A 12,536-nucleotide genomic window follows, 5' to 3' on the forward strand; every position below is an offset into this window, starting at 1 on the left:
ATCTAGAGGTAGGGATAAACCTTGGAAGAAGAGGGAAAGAAGCGCACCTGGGGACCTGCACGATTTCCTGGTTAGCTCTTGGCTCTGGATATGAGAACGGACATGTGTAGTAGAAGATCACTGAATATCTGAAGGTGAGGCTGGCGAAGTAGGTTGGGTCGGGTTGAAAGAAGTCATCAGACACCAGCCTAAGAAGGGGCTTCCCGTGCGAGACAGCTGCCACCCCTCAACCCAACCAGCCAGTGTTCCTTCTCAATGGTCCTTCCCAAGGCCACGGGGCTGCAGCGACAGAGGTCTACTTACGGCAGAACCAAATCCCCATACTGGATATCTGACAGCATTTTGGCTGGTTGGAATTTATTTCTTTCTTCCTCTTTTAGTTTCTCCAGTTGTTGCTGCTTCTTTTTCAAGGCACTCTCCTCCTTCAGGATGGTGAAGTATCCACGGCCAATCTTCACCCACTGAATTAAGGTGCTGAAGAAAAGAAAGAGGGAGAAAGATGGGCTGGCTCTCAAGGCAATGTCTTACTATCTTGGGACCGACAATTAACTGAAGGACACTCTCAGGCCCAGTAGCAGGAGACTTCCTGTCTTTAGAATTCCAAAGTCAGAGTTACTTACCCTAAGCTTGACTTCTACCAAAGACCACCTCCTACCAAAGACCTTGAACAAATTATCTAACCTCTCCAGGTTCTGGTTCCACCACTCAACAAATACTTATTGAGCGCCTGCTGTGTGCGAGGCACTCTGCTAGGTACTATGAAATGAGAATAACAATTCACATCCTGGAGGACCGATTTAATTGGCAGTATTTTTATTTGTTTTGTTTGTCATGGTTTGTCTTAGATTCCACGACATGTGGTACTTGAGTACCATACACGTATGTCACTGGCAGGTCACTGGCAATCTTTTCCTAAGTGTAGACCTTGCTTCTCAGCCAGTAAACTTTTCTGAATTTCTACGCTACATGCCACATTCTTAATCTCTAAAATGGGGTTAATCATAGCATCTATCTCATAGGAACAATTTGAAATTTTCACAAAAATGTGGCGGCAAGGATCAGGTGTCACCTGTCCAGCCACGTTCTTGTCACAGCAAAATAATCTCTCAGGTTCCTCATGCATAAAACTGTGCAAAATCAAATGACTGTGTACCGGGTGGAACACAGTGAGGCCAGATTATACATAACTGGCCCTGAATTGTCCATGTGGGCTTTTAAGTTTAGGGATGCAAGCAGTTGATGTGAGGTGGAATTCGTATTTGAAACAAAAATGCTCCTGTTTCACTTTCAAGCTTCTGAACCCACGCATCAAAGGACACCCTGAGATTGCCAGATAAGCTGATAGAAAAACCGGAACCATATGCAACCCTTCAATTCCACAAAAGAGGATTTTCTTGCTGTGGCGCAAACAAAGCAAATGCAGAGTTAATCTGGGAGCTGGGGCTGGCGTGACAGCAAACGCTATTTCATGATCACGTTACTTCATGGAGCCTCTTTGCTCAGAATTTGGTTCAGAGGTCAAGGCTGTCGTCATACACACAGCACAAAGGCATAAAATGACATAACTCACATTGTGAGGCTTTCTGGGCAGAGCAGGGGTGGCTTAGGGTTTTGTGGGAGTAGGGCTGGGGCAAGGGGTCCTTTGTTTGTGTGGGGACTGAGCTCTCCAGCAACAAACAAGGACCACCTTGGGTTTCTTATTATAACGCTCCCCCTTATGTGGGCAGAGGGAAGGCGGGATGGGCAGCTCAGAAGCGTCAACGGTCACACAATGAAATCAGAAGGATGGAAGAAGACGGTGGAGAGTAAGACGGGGAGATCGCCTGCCTCCCCACAAACTCATCAGAATATGGAACAACTCCTACAGCACCACTTCTACATGACAGCTGAAGTCCCCAGACCTCCAGAAAGGCAAGCCAATCTCCTTAGCACGAGAAAGCAAAGCAATATTGTAAAGCAATTATCCTTCAACTGGAAATAAATTTTAAAACAGTGAAGTCAGACTCGTCATAGCATTGATTCACAACCAGTTTCAAATGTGAGTGTTTGCCTAAACAGCTGCATCTTTATTAACCATTCAACAAAGACGTATGAATACCCACTATGTGCCAGGAGCTGCTCTAGGTGCTGAGATTCAGCAGCAAACAAAACAGCTCACAGCATCCTGGTCCTCACGAAGCTCCTATTCCAGGGGGTGGAGACAGACACGGAACAAAGCAGTGAACTGTAGGTGACATGCTAAGTACTGGGAGGAGCATGAAGCAGGGACACGGGAGAGTGAGAGACAGGGCTGGCGGAAGGGTTAGCACCATTTCGAACTCATGGTCAGTGAAGGCCTGGATGATTCTGCAGGCCAAGGAATGCCAAAGATGGCCAGCAAGCCACCAGAAGCTAGGTGAGCGGCATGGAACAGAGTTTCTCTCTCAGGAGTCAGAAGAAACCCACCCTGCTGATACCTTGATCTTGCACTTCTAGCCTCCAGAACTGAGACAACACATTTCTGCTGTTTAAGCCACCCAGTTTGTAGTACTTTGTTACTGTGGCCCTAGGAAACTAAGTACAGTATGATCACATATTTAAACCTACACGTGGAACAGCCCAACTCTTTGTTTTCTTTGACTGCGAAGGTTAACAAAATTCTTATGAATTTTATAATAAGTGACAGGCTGATGGTCCATGCCACAGCAAATAAAAGGAGCTTGAGTATTATGTGCCAAGCCCTGAGCTGACACCTATTTTGTCTCAGAGTCTGTGCTAGGCGGTTACTATGCATCAAGTTCTATTCAAGCACTGGCATTACAATGAAGGATGCATCTTCAAAGAATTCACAGACTCCACCTCTACATCTAAGTTACCTTATTTCTACAAAAGTAGAGATTAAGAGTTTGGCAAGAAATTTATTTGACTTGGTTATGCCCTTATTCCAAAAAGGGTTCAGTTCAGTTCAGTCACTCAGTCGTGTCTGACTCTGCGACCCCATGAATCACAGCACGCCAGGCCTCCCTGTCCATCACCAACTCCCGGAGTTTACTCAAACTCACATCCATCGAGTTGGAGATGCCATCCAGCCATCTCATCCTCTGTCGTCCCCTTTGCCTCCTGCCCCCAGTCCCTCCCAGCATCAGAGTCTTTTCCAATGAGTCAACTCTTCACATGAGGTGGCTAAAGTACTGGAGTTTCAGCTTTAGCATCATTCCTTCCAAAGAACACCCAGGGCTGATCTCCTTTAGAATGGACTGGTTGGATCTCCTTGCAGTCCAAGGGACTCTCAAGAGTCTTCTCCAACACCACAGTTCAAAAGCATCAATTCTTTGGCGCTCAGCTTTCTTCGCAGTCCAAATCTCACATCCATACATGACCACTGGAAAAACCACAGCCTTGACTAAATGGACCTTTGTTGACAAAGTAATGTCTCTGCTTAGGGGCAGCCAATTTAAAAAGTGAGAAAGGCAGGAGACGTGATGAATAAGGAAACAAGATCAGGTAAGACAAGTATCAAATCTCATGACACACGAGCTAGTACACAGATTTGGCCCTGAGCATCCTAGAAGCCAATGCAAAGAAGGAAACATAAGCCCTCATGTGATTTCCAGTGACCATGAGACGTCAAAAAGCTGTTTGGGTAATGGCTAGCCGTTCCAGGTGGAAGAGGAAGAGATTTCTTTCAAGGATCTGAATAAGGAGGACACGGTGAAAAGCCAAGTCTGCAACACACCTCTGGATGTGGGTATTGATGAATGCCTGTCTTACTGGTGAACTGACAGAAGAGACTAGGGGAGATGGTGGTTGCCAGTTTGAGCAATCTAGCAAGTTTTCTGGTAGAATTGCAGCTTCTGTCAAGCAAGGCAGCCAGACTCCCAGCTGTTAGATCCTCTGGAAAGAACTGGTTGAGAGATGAACAGAGGTGGCCAAGGGCAATGTGTATGTCTGTGGTGGTGGGCGGGGCGGGTAAATGTCTGGGCCCTCAGGTCAGACCCACGAGCCTATTCTGGGAACTTCAGGACTGTGGGGTGTTCATTCCACGTGCCGTGAAACGCACCCCTGCTACTGCAGACGTCCATTTAAAACTGCTTAATATTTCATCAAATTCTTGTTTAATTCCCTTGCATGTTCCCTCTATTTTCTTCATCATTATTGCTGTTACCAGGCTATCTGCGGGAAGGGAGGTATTTGCAGCGAAGAGCAGTTTCTGCCTCTAAGTCCACTCACCCAGCACCTCCTGCTCACTGCTTCCCACAGTGTAAAACTCCCCTGGCTAACATTGCAAGAGGAGTGATGGGGAGGCAAATAATTAACTGCATCAGGCAAGCAGAGGAAGAAGCAGATTATAGAATGGAAAGTTTCCTCCACCCAAAGCCACTTCCTCTTCACTGATGCAGTGGAGAAGGTTTCTACATTTAAGGGACATACGTTCTCTCTACAGGAGTCTGTGTGAGCTGATGAATGAAAAATGTGCAGTATGACAATAGGAATAGTCTCCTGGGGCACAGCTGAGTCAGACTGAAGGGGCGGGTTTCCCTCCAAGCACCTCCTGATCTGAGAGCCAGTGGATGCGGTGCTGAGGCTTGGAGGGGCAGCCTCTGGATGGGGTGGGTCTCTGCTACCTGCTTAGGCAGATTTTAAAGTTCTCTGAACCACAGTCTCTCCACCTCCAAATGAGAAAAAAAGTCATTCCTGCCTCCAAGGGCTGCTGGGAGGGTTAAATGAGACAGCGGATGTAAAGAGCTTAGCGTAGTATCTCAATGATTGGGTACTATGATTACTACTGTCAACTCATTGAGCAGTTGTGATCTGCAGTTAAGAAAACAGAAGGAAGAGGTTAAGTGAATGATGAAGATCATAGTGGCTGGAAAGTAGCAAGCAAGGGTTGGGAGCCCCCAGGGCTGATTCTGGGATTTCTCTCTCCGCCTGCATATGCTGCAAACACCAGCCTATTCAGTTGAGTTCAGTTCAGTTCAGTCGCTCAGTTGTGTCCAATTCTTTGCGACCCCATGAATCGCAGCACGCCAGGCCTCCCTGGTCCGTCACCATCTCCCGGAGTTCACTCAGACTCACGTCCATCGAGTCCGTGATGCCATCCAGCCACCTCATCCTCGGTCGTCCCCTTCTCCTCCTGCCCTCAATCCGTCCCAGCATCAGAGTCTTTTCCAATGAGTCAACTCTTCGCATGAGGTGGCCAAAGTCCTGGAGCTTCAGCTTTAGCATCATTCCTTCCAAAGAATTCCCAGGGTTGATCTCCTGGGACTGGCTGGATCTCCTTGCAGTCCAAGGGACTCTCAAGAGTCTTCTCCAACACCACAGTTCAAAAGCATCAATTCTTCGACGCTCAGCCTTCTTCACAGTCCAACTCTCACATCCATACATGACCACTGGAAAAACCATAGCCTTGACTAGATGGACGTTAGTCGGCAAAGTAATGTCTCTGCTTTTCAATATATTATCTAAGTTGGTCATAACTTTTCTTCCAAGGAGTAAGCGTCTTTTAATTTCATGGCTGCAGTCAGCATCTGCAGTGATTTTGGAGCCCCCAAAAATAAAGTCTGACACTGTTTCCCTATCTATTTCCCATGAAGTGATGGGACCAGATGCCATGATCTGTGTTTTCTGAATGTTGAGCTTTAAGCCAACTTTTTCACTCTCCTCTTTCACTTTCATCAAGAGGCTTTTTAGCTCCTCTTCACTTTCTGCCATAAGGGTGGTGTCATCTGCATATCTGAGGTGATTGATATTTCTCCTGGCAATCTTGATTCCAGCTTGTGTTTCTTCCAGCCCAGCGTTTCTCATGATGTACTCTGCATATAAGTTAAATAAGCAGGGTGATAATATACAGCCTATACAGACTATTCAGTAGAGAGCTTTAAAGTTTCAAGTTTATGTATCTTTGGGCTGTTCTTATTGCACAGGGTTCACCTCTAGGCCCTCAGAAGAGAAACTGGTGGTGTACATGTTCCTTCTTTAGGCCATGTTTAATCCAATCCAAGTCACCACCTGCGGCAGATTAGGTCATCGTTCACCGGATACTCCCTCCATCCCCCCTTCCCCGCTTCCCTACATTCAGGGGTGGAATGTACACCCAGCATCCTGATTTTGAGCTTCACCATGTGACTTCTTTGGCCAATGGGATGTTAGCAGGTATGACCTGAACAGAAGCTTGAAATAAGCTTGCTCAGTTGGGTCCATGACAAGAACCAAACCCACTATTTCGTTGACCCCAGAAGAATAAAAATGTCATAGAACAGATCTGAACCAGCTGATCTCAACCTAAGTCAGTCAAATTCGTTATACCACAGATGTATAAGCAAGGAAGAAATACTTACTGAAAATCACTGAGTTTCAGGGTAGCTTGTTACACAGCATTGTGGTGAAAACAGCTGACAAATACACCATTTGTTATAAGACATGACATTATTTCACGAATCACAAAGAAGGAAAAACCCATGAAAAGTCAACTGAGACATGACTGTATGTGGTATTTCCAGTACAGAGCTGTTAAAATGTGAAAAGTGTGCCTATTAGATATGACAAAATATGGCGCTGAGAAAATCATGCCTCAGACCTGAGAAGACACGATGTGGCACAGAGCTCGGGGCATAAGGCAATTAACAGCCCCCTCAGAGAAGTGTCTGTTGATAGCATATCTGATAAGCTGTGTAATTTTCTGTGAGATCAAGAGTCCTTTCTGATTGTGAGATTTACCCACACATCTACTGTTAATCTTTACCGAGCCACTCCACCCTTGAGTGATGTTATCTAGCTTCTTGCTACTCGAAGTATGGTCCCTGGACCATCAGCATCAGCAACACCCAGGAGCTTGTTAGAAAGGCAGAATCTTGGGTGTCCCCCTCAGACCTCTTGAATGAGGGTCTGCATCTTCACAGGACCCCTAGATGACTCATATACACACAGAAGTTTGAGGCGCACTGGTTTAGCTGTCCTATTCCTTTTATTAAAAAAAAAAAAACAAACACAAAACTCTTGCAGAAAGAAATCTTCAAACTGGCTTTATTAGAAGCCTGATTCCCTTGGTACAAGTTTGAAATAAAACTTTGACCCACACTAGCAGTCGATTCGTCTCAGCAAGTTCTTCGAGCTCAGCTGTGGCAGCCACTTCTCACTCTTGGAGGGCACTCTGCTCTTCTGAGTCTCCCACTACCTGAATCAGCCTCCATCCCCAGAGCCTTGAAGAAACTGACGGTCATCTAAAACAGACAGCCTCTGTTCTTTTCATAGGGGCCTGGCAGGAAGCTGTGGAGTACTGGCGAGTTAGGAGGCAGGGAGAGAAACTCATGTTCAACCTTTCTATGATGGGGGGCATGGGATTAACCACTGCAAATCGTTTTGTTAAAAATCAACAGCCCAGATGTACTTAAAAAAAAAACAAAACCAACCACAACTTTTAATGGTATTATGGCTCTGCATCCCAGCTGGTTTTCACTCACATTTTCTGTCTCTGCCTGCAAGAAATATGGGGCTATAAAGCCAGGAGAGCTTCGGCGGGGAAGGTGGAATGACGTTAAGATGAACAAACACTCTTGGCAATCTGATTTCAGGAATGTCCTGCTCTCCCAGAAGGGAATTGCCTACGTGGGAAATTTTCACTTAACAAATTTTACTGTTTTCAAATAATAGCAAATAAATCAGTTTCTTCCCAGCTTGTGGAGGCTGAAAGCTTAGAGAGCCCACTTCATCTGGCTGGCTCACGTCTTGCTTTGTCAGCCCACCCAGACAGATCGATTTCAGAGGAGGACAGGGCAAACATGATGGAACGGAGGGATCTGAAACACGGTCCTTAAATTTTTGAATTTTGAGGCAACCCCTGCAGACGAATTAATAAAGCAGCCCCAGTTCAAATGTGGCCGAGCAAATATTTTGCATTTAAATTTCCGCATTAGAATGCCCTGTTTATACAATAACTTAATAAATCTAGCCTGGCTGCCAAATTGACAAGAAGGTGAGAATCATTCATTAAAATGCAAATGCAATTGAGATGAAATTTGGAATACATTTATTACAGTAATTGAACTTCAGTCAACTGTAGTCACAACACAGATTTTGAACTACCTTTCAGACAAAAGGACGTGTTGTATTATCAACACCCACCCCCCTCAAGTTAATATCTTTGTCAGCATGCAAATTAGAGCCAATTCCTGAGCACCAGTGATTTGCAATGGAGGATTTCACTCTTCTTTACAGGACAAGATTGCCAGAAAAAAGGTCAACTGCATACACAAAAGATTGCTCTGGTAGCATATTGTGTATACAGCAAATTGATTGCAAACATATTCTGAGTGCTTACTGCAACCACGCTCTTATTAAATCACATCTGAACATCTCTTTACCGGCCCTGGGTCATTGGCTAATTGCAATGCCTAACAATGGGAGATTTGCCAAGTTAGGATTTCATCTCTGAGATCAGAAGTTTCAGATGGATTTCTCTTCTTTCTGAATGACTCAGCCCCAAAAGGAGAGCTGGTTCAAGGGTTCCTTTTAATCAGATGGCAGAAAGATGCTACTGAGGCTGTGATAAAGACACAGAATAACTGACTCACAATTAGAGAAGTAGCTTTATCTGCTTCAGGTTTTGTTTTCTCTGGCTCCTTTGTGAAATTTACGTGGCATTTCTGAGGTCTGGGCGAAGAGCGCACACGCACCTAGCAGATGTTTGAGCTGGAAGAAGACACAGCCTAGAGTTTTTCTTTGGACACAGATAAGTATGCTATTCAGGAGTCCTCAGTGCAGCAAAATACAATTCATTTCACCTGTGAAACGGAGTGACTGCTTTTGTCTGCTTCGCCCCCTTCATCATTAACTGATCACAAAGTGATATCAACTTCTTTCTAAATGTCACTAGACTGACTTCCTGTTGCTACCACCCTAGCCAGAAGCCATCATTCATTGCCTCTATTCCTCTGAGTAGCTTCCTATCTCATCTTCCTCCTCCTCAGTCCATTGTCCACCTTGCTGTCACCGGGCTCTTCTGAAAGGCAGATTCATTCCCATCAGAGTGTTCCAAACCCACTGCGCTCAGGGTGAAGGCCAGACTCTTCCCCATGGCAATCAGGTCCTCTAAGACCTGGGTTTTATCTCTGACCACTCACCCAGTCATTCATTTGTATCTCTCCGTCCCTCAGAATTCTATGATTTTGCCCCTTCCTGCAGCATGTCCTCCCTTCCTTCACTTGCTGATTCTAAGGTCTGGGAGAAACTGTCAGCTGCTGACCATTCAATACTGCTGCTTCCTCCCTGCTTCAAGTCCAGGCTAGGCCAAGTGCCTCCTCTGCGCCCCCACAGCTCCCCATGCCTATGTGCTCCCCACTGTTGCACGTGTCATGCTATCTGTTCAGTTGCCTATTTCCTTGTCTGCTTTTCCTATTAGACTGCAGACTCCTTGAGGACAGTGCCTGACAAAGAGTAGGTGGTCAGCATTTGCTGGTTTTATTTCCCTACCTCTTCTCCTTTCTCCCAAAGGCAGGAAGTGCCAATATCCATTTCCTGAGCTTCCTTGGAAACAGACCAAGTTATTGTGAACGTCAAATACCCAGACAAAAAGTCATCAAAACAACAACAAACAAAACTACCTTTTCCAGCTCTTCTGGAGATAGGACTAGCCAATGATGTACAAGAGGAGATCACTGGGAGGAACTTCTAGGAAAGCGTGACAAAGGAAGTTAACACAGCAGGGTGGCATTTGTCCTTCAGTCCCTTTTTCCTCTCTCCCTTCCTGCTGCCTGGAACTTAGCTACAATGGCTGCAGTGCCAGTAGCCATTGTGTGAGCATGAGGAAACCCTGCAGACAGAAGCAAACACTAAGGAGAGGAGACGAAAAGACAGAAGGAACCTGGGTCCTGGACAACCAGTACATCTTCCACAAGGTAAACCTCTCAGGACTTCCCTGGGGGTCCAGTGGCTAAGACTCTGCCCTCCCAATGCAAGGGGCCCAGGTTCTATCCCTGGTCAGGGACTTAGCTCCCAAGTAAAGGTGCCAGAACTGAAAGATCCTACGTGCTGTAACAAAGACTGAAGATCCCTCGTGCCACAGTTAAGACCCAGCACAGACAAATAAATAAAACAAAATAAAAAATAAAACCAAGCCAAACCAAAAAACCTCTTCCATGTGAGGGAGGTAAGACTTTGTCTTAAGTCATGGTAATTTCAGGGCTCTGTTTGCTCTGCAGTTGAATACAGTCTGCAAATGACAATCTCTGCCTCTTTTTCTCCCTTTTTCTCTTTGACTACACTGTCATGATTATCACATTTAAGATGCTGTCATCTTGGGTAAATCACTGGCCATAGACTAGAGAGTGATATTAGGATGGATTAGTCTGGATCATGGGAAAGAGGCAAAGAAACTTAGAAGCATGAAACTGCCAAGAGAGGTAGGCCTGGGATCGTCTCCACGGAGTGTGTCTGAACAGCTGGGAAATATTCAACAGCAGGGTCTGAGCCTGGAAGGAATGAGGGCTGGGGGCCCCAGCGAGTGGCTGCAGTTGGAGAGAAGCAGGTACTGCCTGGGGGCACTGGGAGGCAGTGCACAAGGATGGCTTGAGGGGCACTGAGCTGAGCTCTCGTGGGAAATTCTCTCCTTGCACCCACACAGCATCCCTAGGAAGGAAGTACTCTTGTCTCCATTTTGCTCATGAGGAAACTGTGGCTCAGAGAGGTTAAGTAGTAGTTTGCCTGATTCCAAAGTGCTGCAAGAGGAAAATGCACTGGTTTTTAGAAAAAGTCTCTCTGGGTTTAATTGGTCATCGCTTCCTTGTCATTCAATGTCTGTGACTCTGGGTGAGTCAGTTTTTCCTCTGTCTGATTCACTCTGCTCACCTCTAACATGGGGATAAATGGATACCCTCTTAGGGTATTGCTGAAACGAGAGGCACGTAGCATATTGCCTGGCACACAGGAGATCTTCAATGAATGTACATGTGTGCTAAGCCACTTCTATCGTGTCCAACTCTTTGCAACTCTCTGGACTGTACATGCCAGACTCCTCTGTCCATGGGATTCTCCAGGAAAGAATACGGGAGTCGGCTTCCATGCCCTCCTCCAGGGGATCTTCCCCACTCAGGGACCAACCCTGCGTCTCCTGTGGCTCCTGCACTGCTGGCAGATTCTTCACCTCTGCGCCACCGGGGAAGCTCCTCAGTAAATGGTGACAACCATCATCTTCATCACCATCATCATCATCATCTCCATGAAGCCATAAACGACTGCTGTTATAACTCTTTTGCTTTTGCACACAGCCAGGTTGGCCGTTTGGCTCCAAGTTCCCATGGGCTTCTGGAAAGTGGCACTTGCTTCAAGTGTCAAGCTTAGGGGTTTCTCTTCTCCAACAGTGGAAGAGAGAACAGTCTAATTAGACTGCAATTATTAATATTTTGAGATTTGGTCAGCTGCATCATGCAGTGATTTATAAAGGTCTGTGAATCTACCGTATGTGGTAGCAGTAGGATCAACGCTCGGTTATCACATTAAGTGATGAAATTTATTAAGCTAAAGGGCCAGAAAGTTAACCTCTGATCTACTGAATAAGAAGTGATAAGCAGAGACCTAATTGCTTCAAGTGTTTATTTTTTTTTTTCTGGGTTCTTTCTTTACGTAATCTCTGTCTCAGACCTTCACTAAAGAAAATGAAGAAAGCAGGAAAGGAGGACGAGGAGGAAACCAAGGAGGAGCAAGAGATGGAAAGAAGAATATAAGGAACCCACATCCAGCCTCGTGGATGCTTTAGGGGGAAATGATGCTGAAGGCAGTGGATTGTAATCAGGTAGCTGAAATGCTGCTCTAGTGGCTCAGATGGTAAAGAATCTGCCTACAATGCTGGAGACCTGGGTTCAATCCTTGGGTCAGGAAGATCCCCTGGAGAAGGGAATGGCAACATACTCCAGCATTCTTGCCTGGAGAATCCCAAGGACAGAGGAGCCTAGTGGGTTACAGTCCATGGGGTTGCAAAGAGTTGGACAAGACTGAATGACTAACACTTTTGACACTTTCAGGAAGCCAGGTTCTAATTCTACTGACAACTGGCTCTGTGATTTAGGCAGAATAATTAACCACTCTGTTCAGTTACTATAATTTAGGGATAACCATCACCACCATTGCCTCTATTACCACCACCATCACCACTAGAACATGAATAATCACCACGTGCCAATAACTATGAAAAATGCTTTACAATCACTAATTTAGCTATTATTAACCCCACCTCACAGTGAGGAACTGAAATACAGAGAGGTTCCCTGACTTATGCAACGTCACCCAGGTGGGGTGCAGTGGAGTCTGTACTAGTATCTAGGCCTGAACCTGTCTTCCTCATCTGTTTTTAAAGATAATATTATTTTTATCTGACCTGTGAAAGATGAAAAGTGAGGAAGTAGATGTGAAAGCATTAAAAAAAAAGTCAGAGTACAATTTGTACAACGAAGTACAGTTGTAAATTAGATACTCAAAACTGCCTTAAAAAGAGGAGGATTGGTCCTTACCATCCCATCACACTATGGCTAATTGCCAAGGCCACAGTCAAAAAAATCAAGTCTTCT

At 45.5% G+C, this 12,536-nt stretch overlaps 1 protein-coding gene across 1 annotated transcript in view; it reads right to left on the reverse strand.

Annotated features, from left to right (window-relative positions):
* CCDC60 (coiled-coil domain containing 60) overlaps positions 1–12,536 on the reverse strand; it is a 165,029-nt gene that overhangs the window by 50,071 nt on the left and 102,422 nt on the right. Inside the window, exon 3 of the mRNA XM_052655022.1 lies at positions 304–474. Coding sequence (XP_052510982.1) covers positions 304–474 — 171 coding nt within the window. The remainder of the gene's footprint in view (positions 1–303; positions 475–12,536) is intronic.

This window comes from Budorcas taxicolor, chromosome 17 (genome assembly GCF_023091745.1).
Source record: "Budorcas taxicolor isolate Tak-1 chromosome 17, Takin1.1, whole genome shotgun sequence".
NCBI classification, from domain to species: domain Eukaryota; kingdom Metazoa; phylum Chordata; class Mammalia; order Artiodactyla; family Bovidae; genus Budorcas; species Budorcas taxicolor.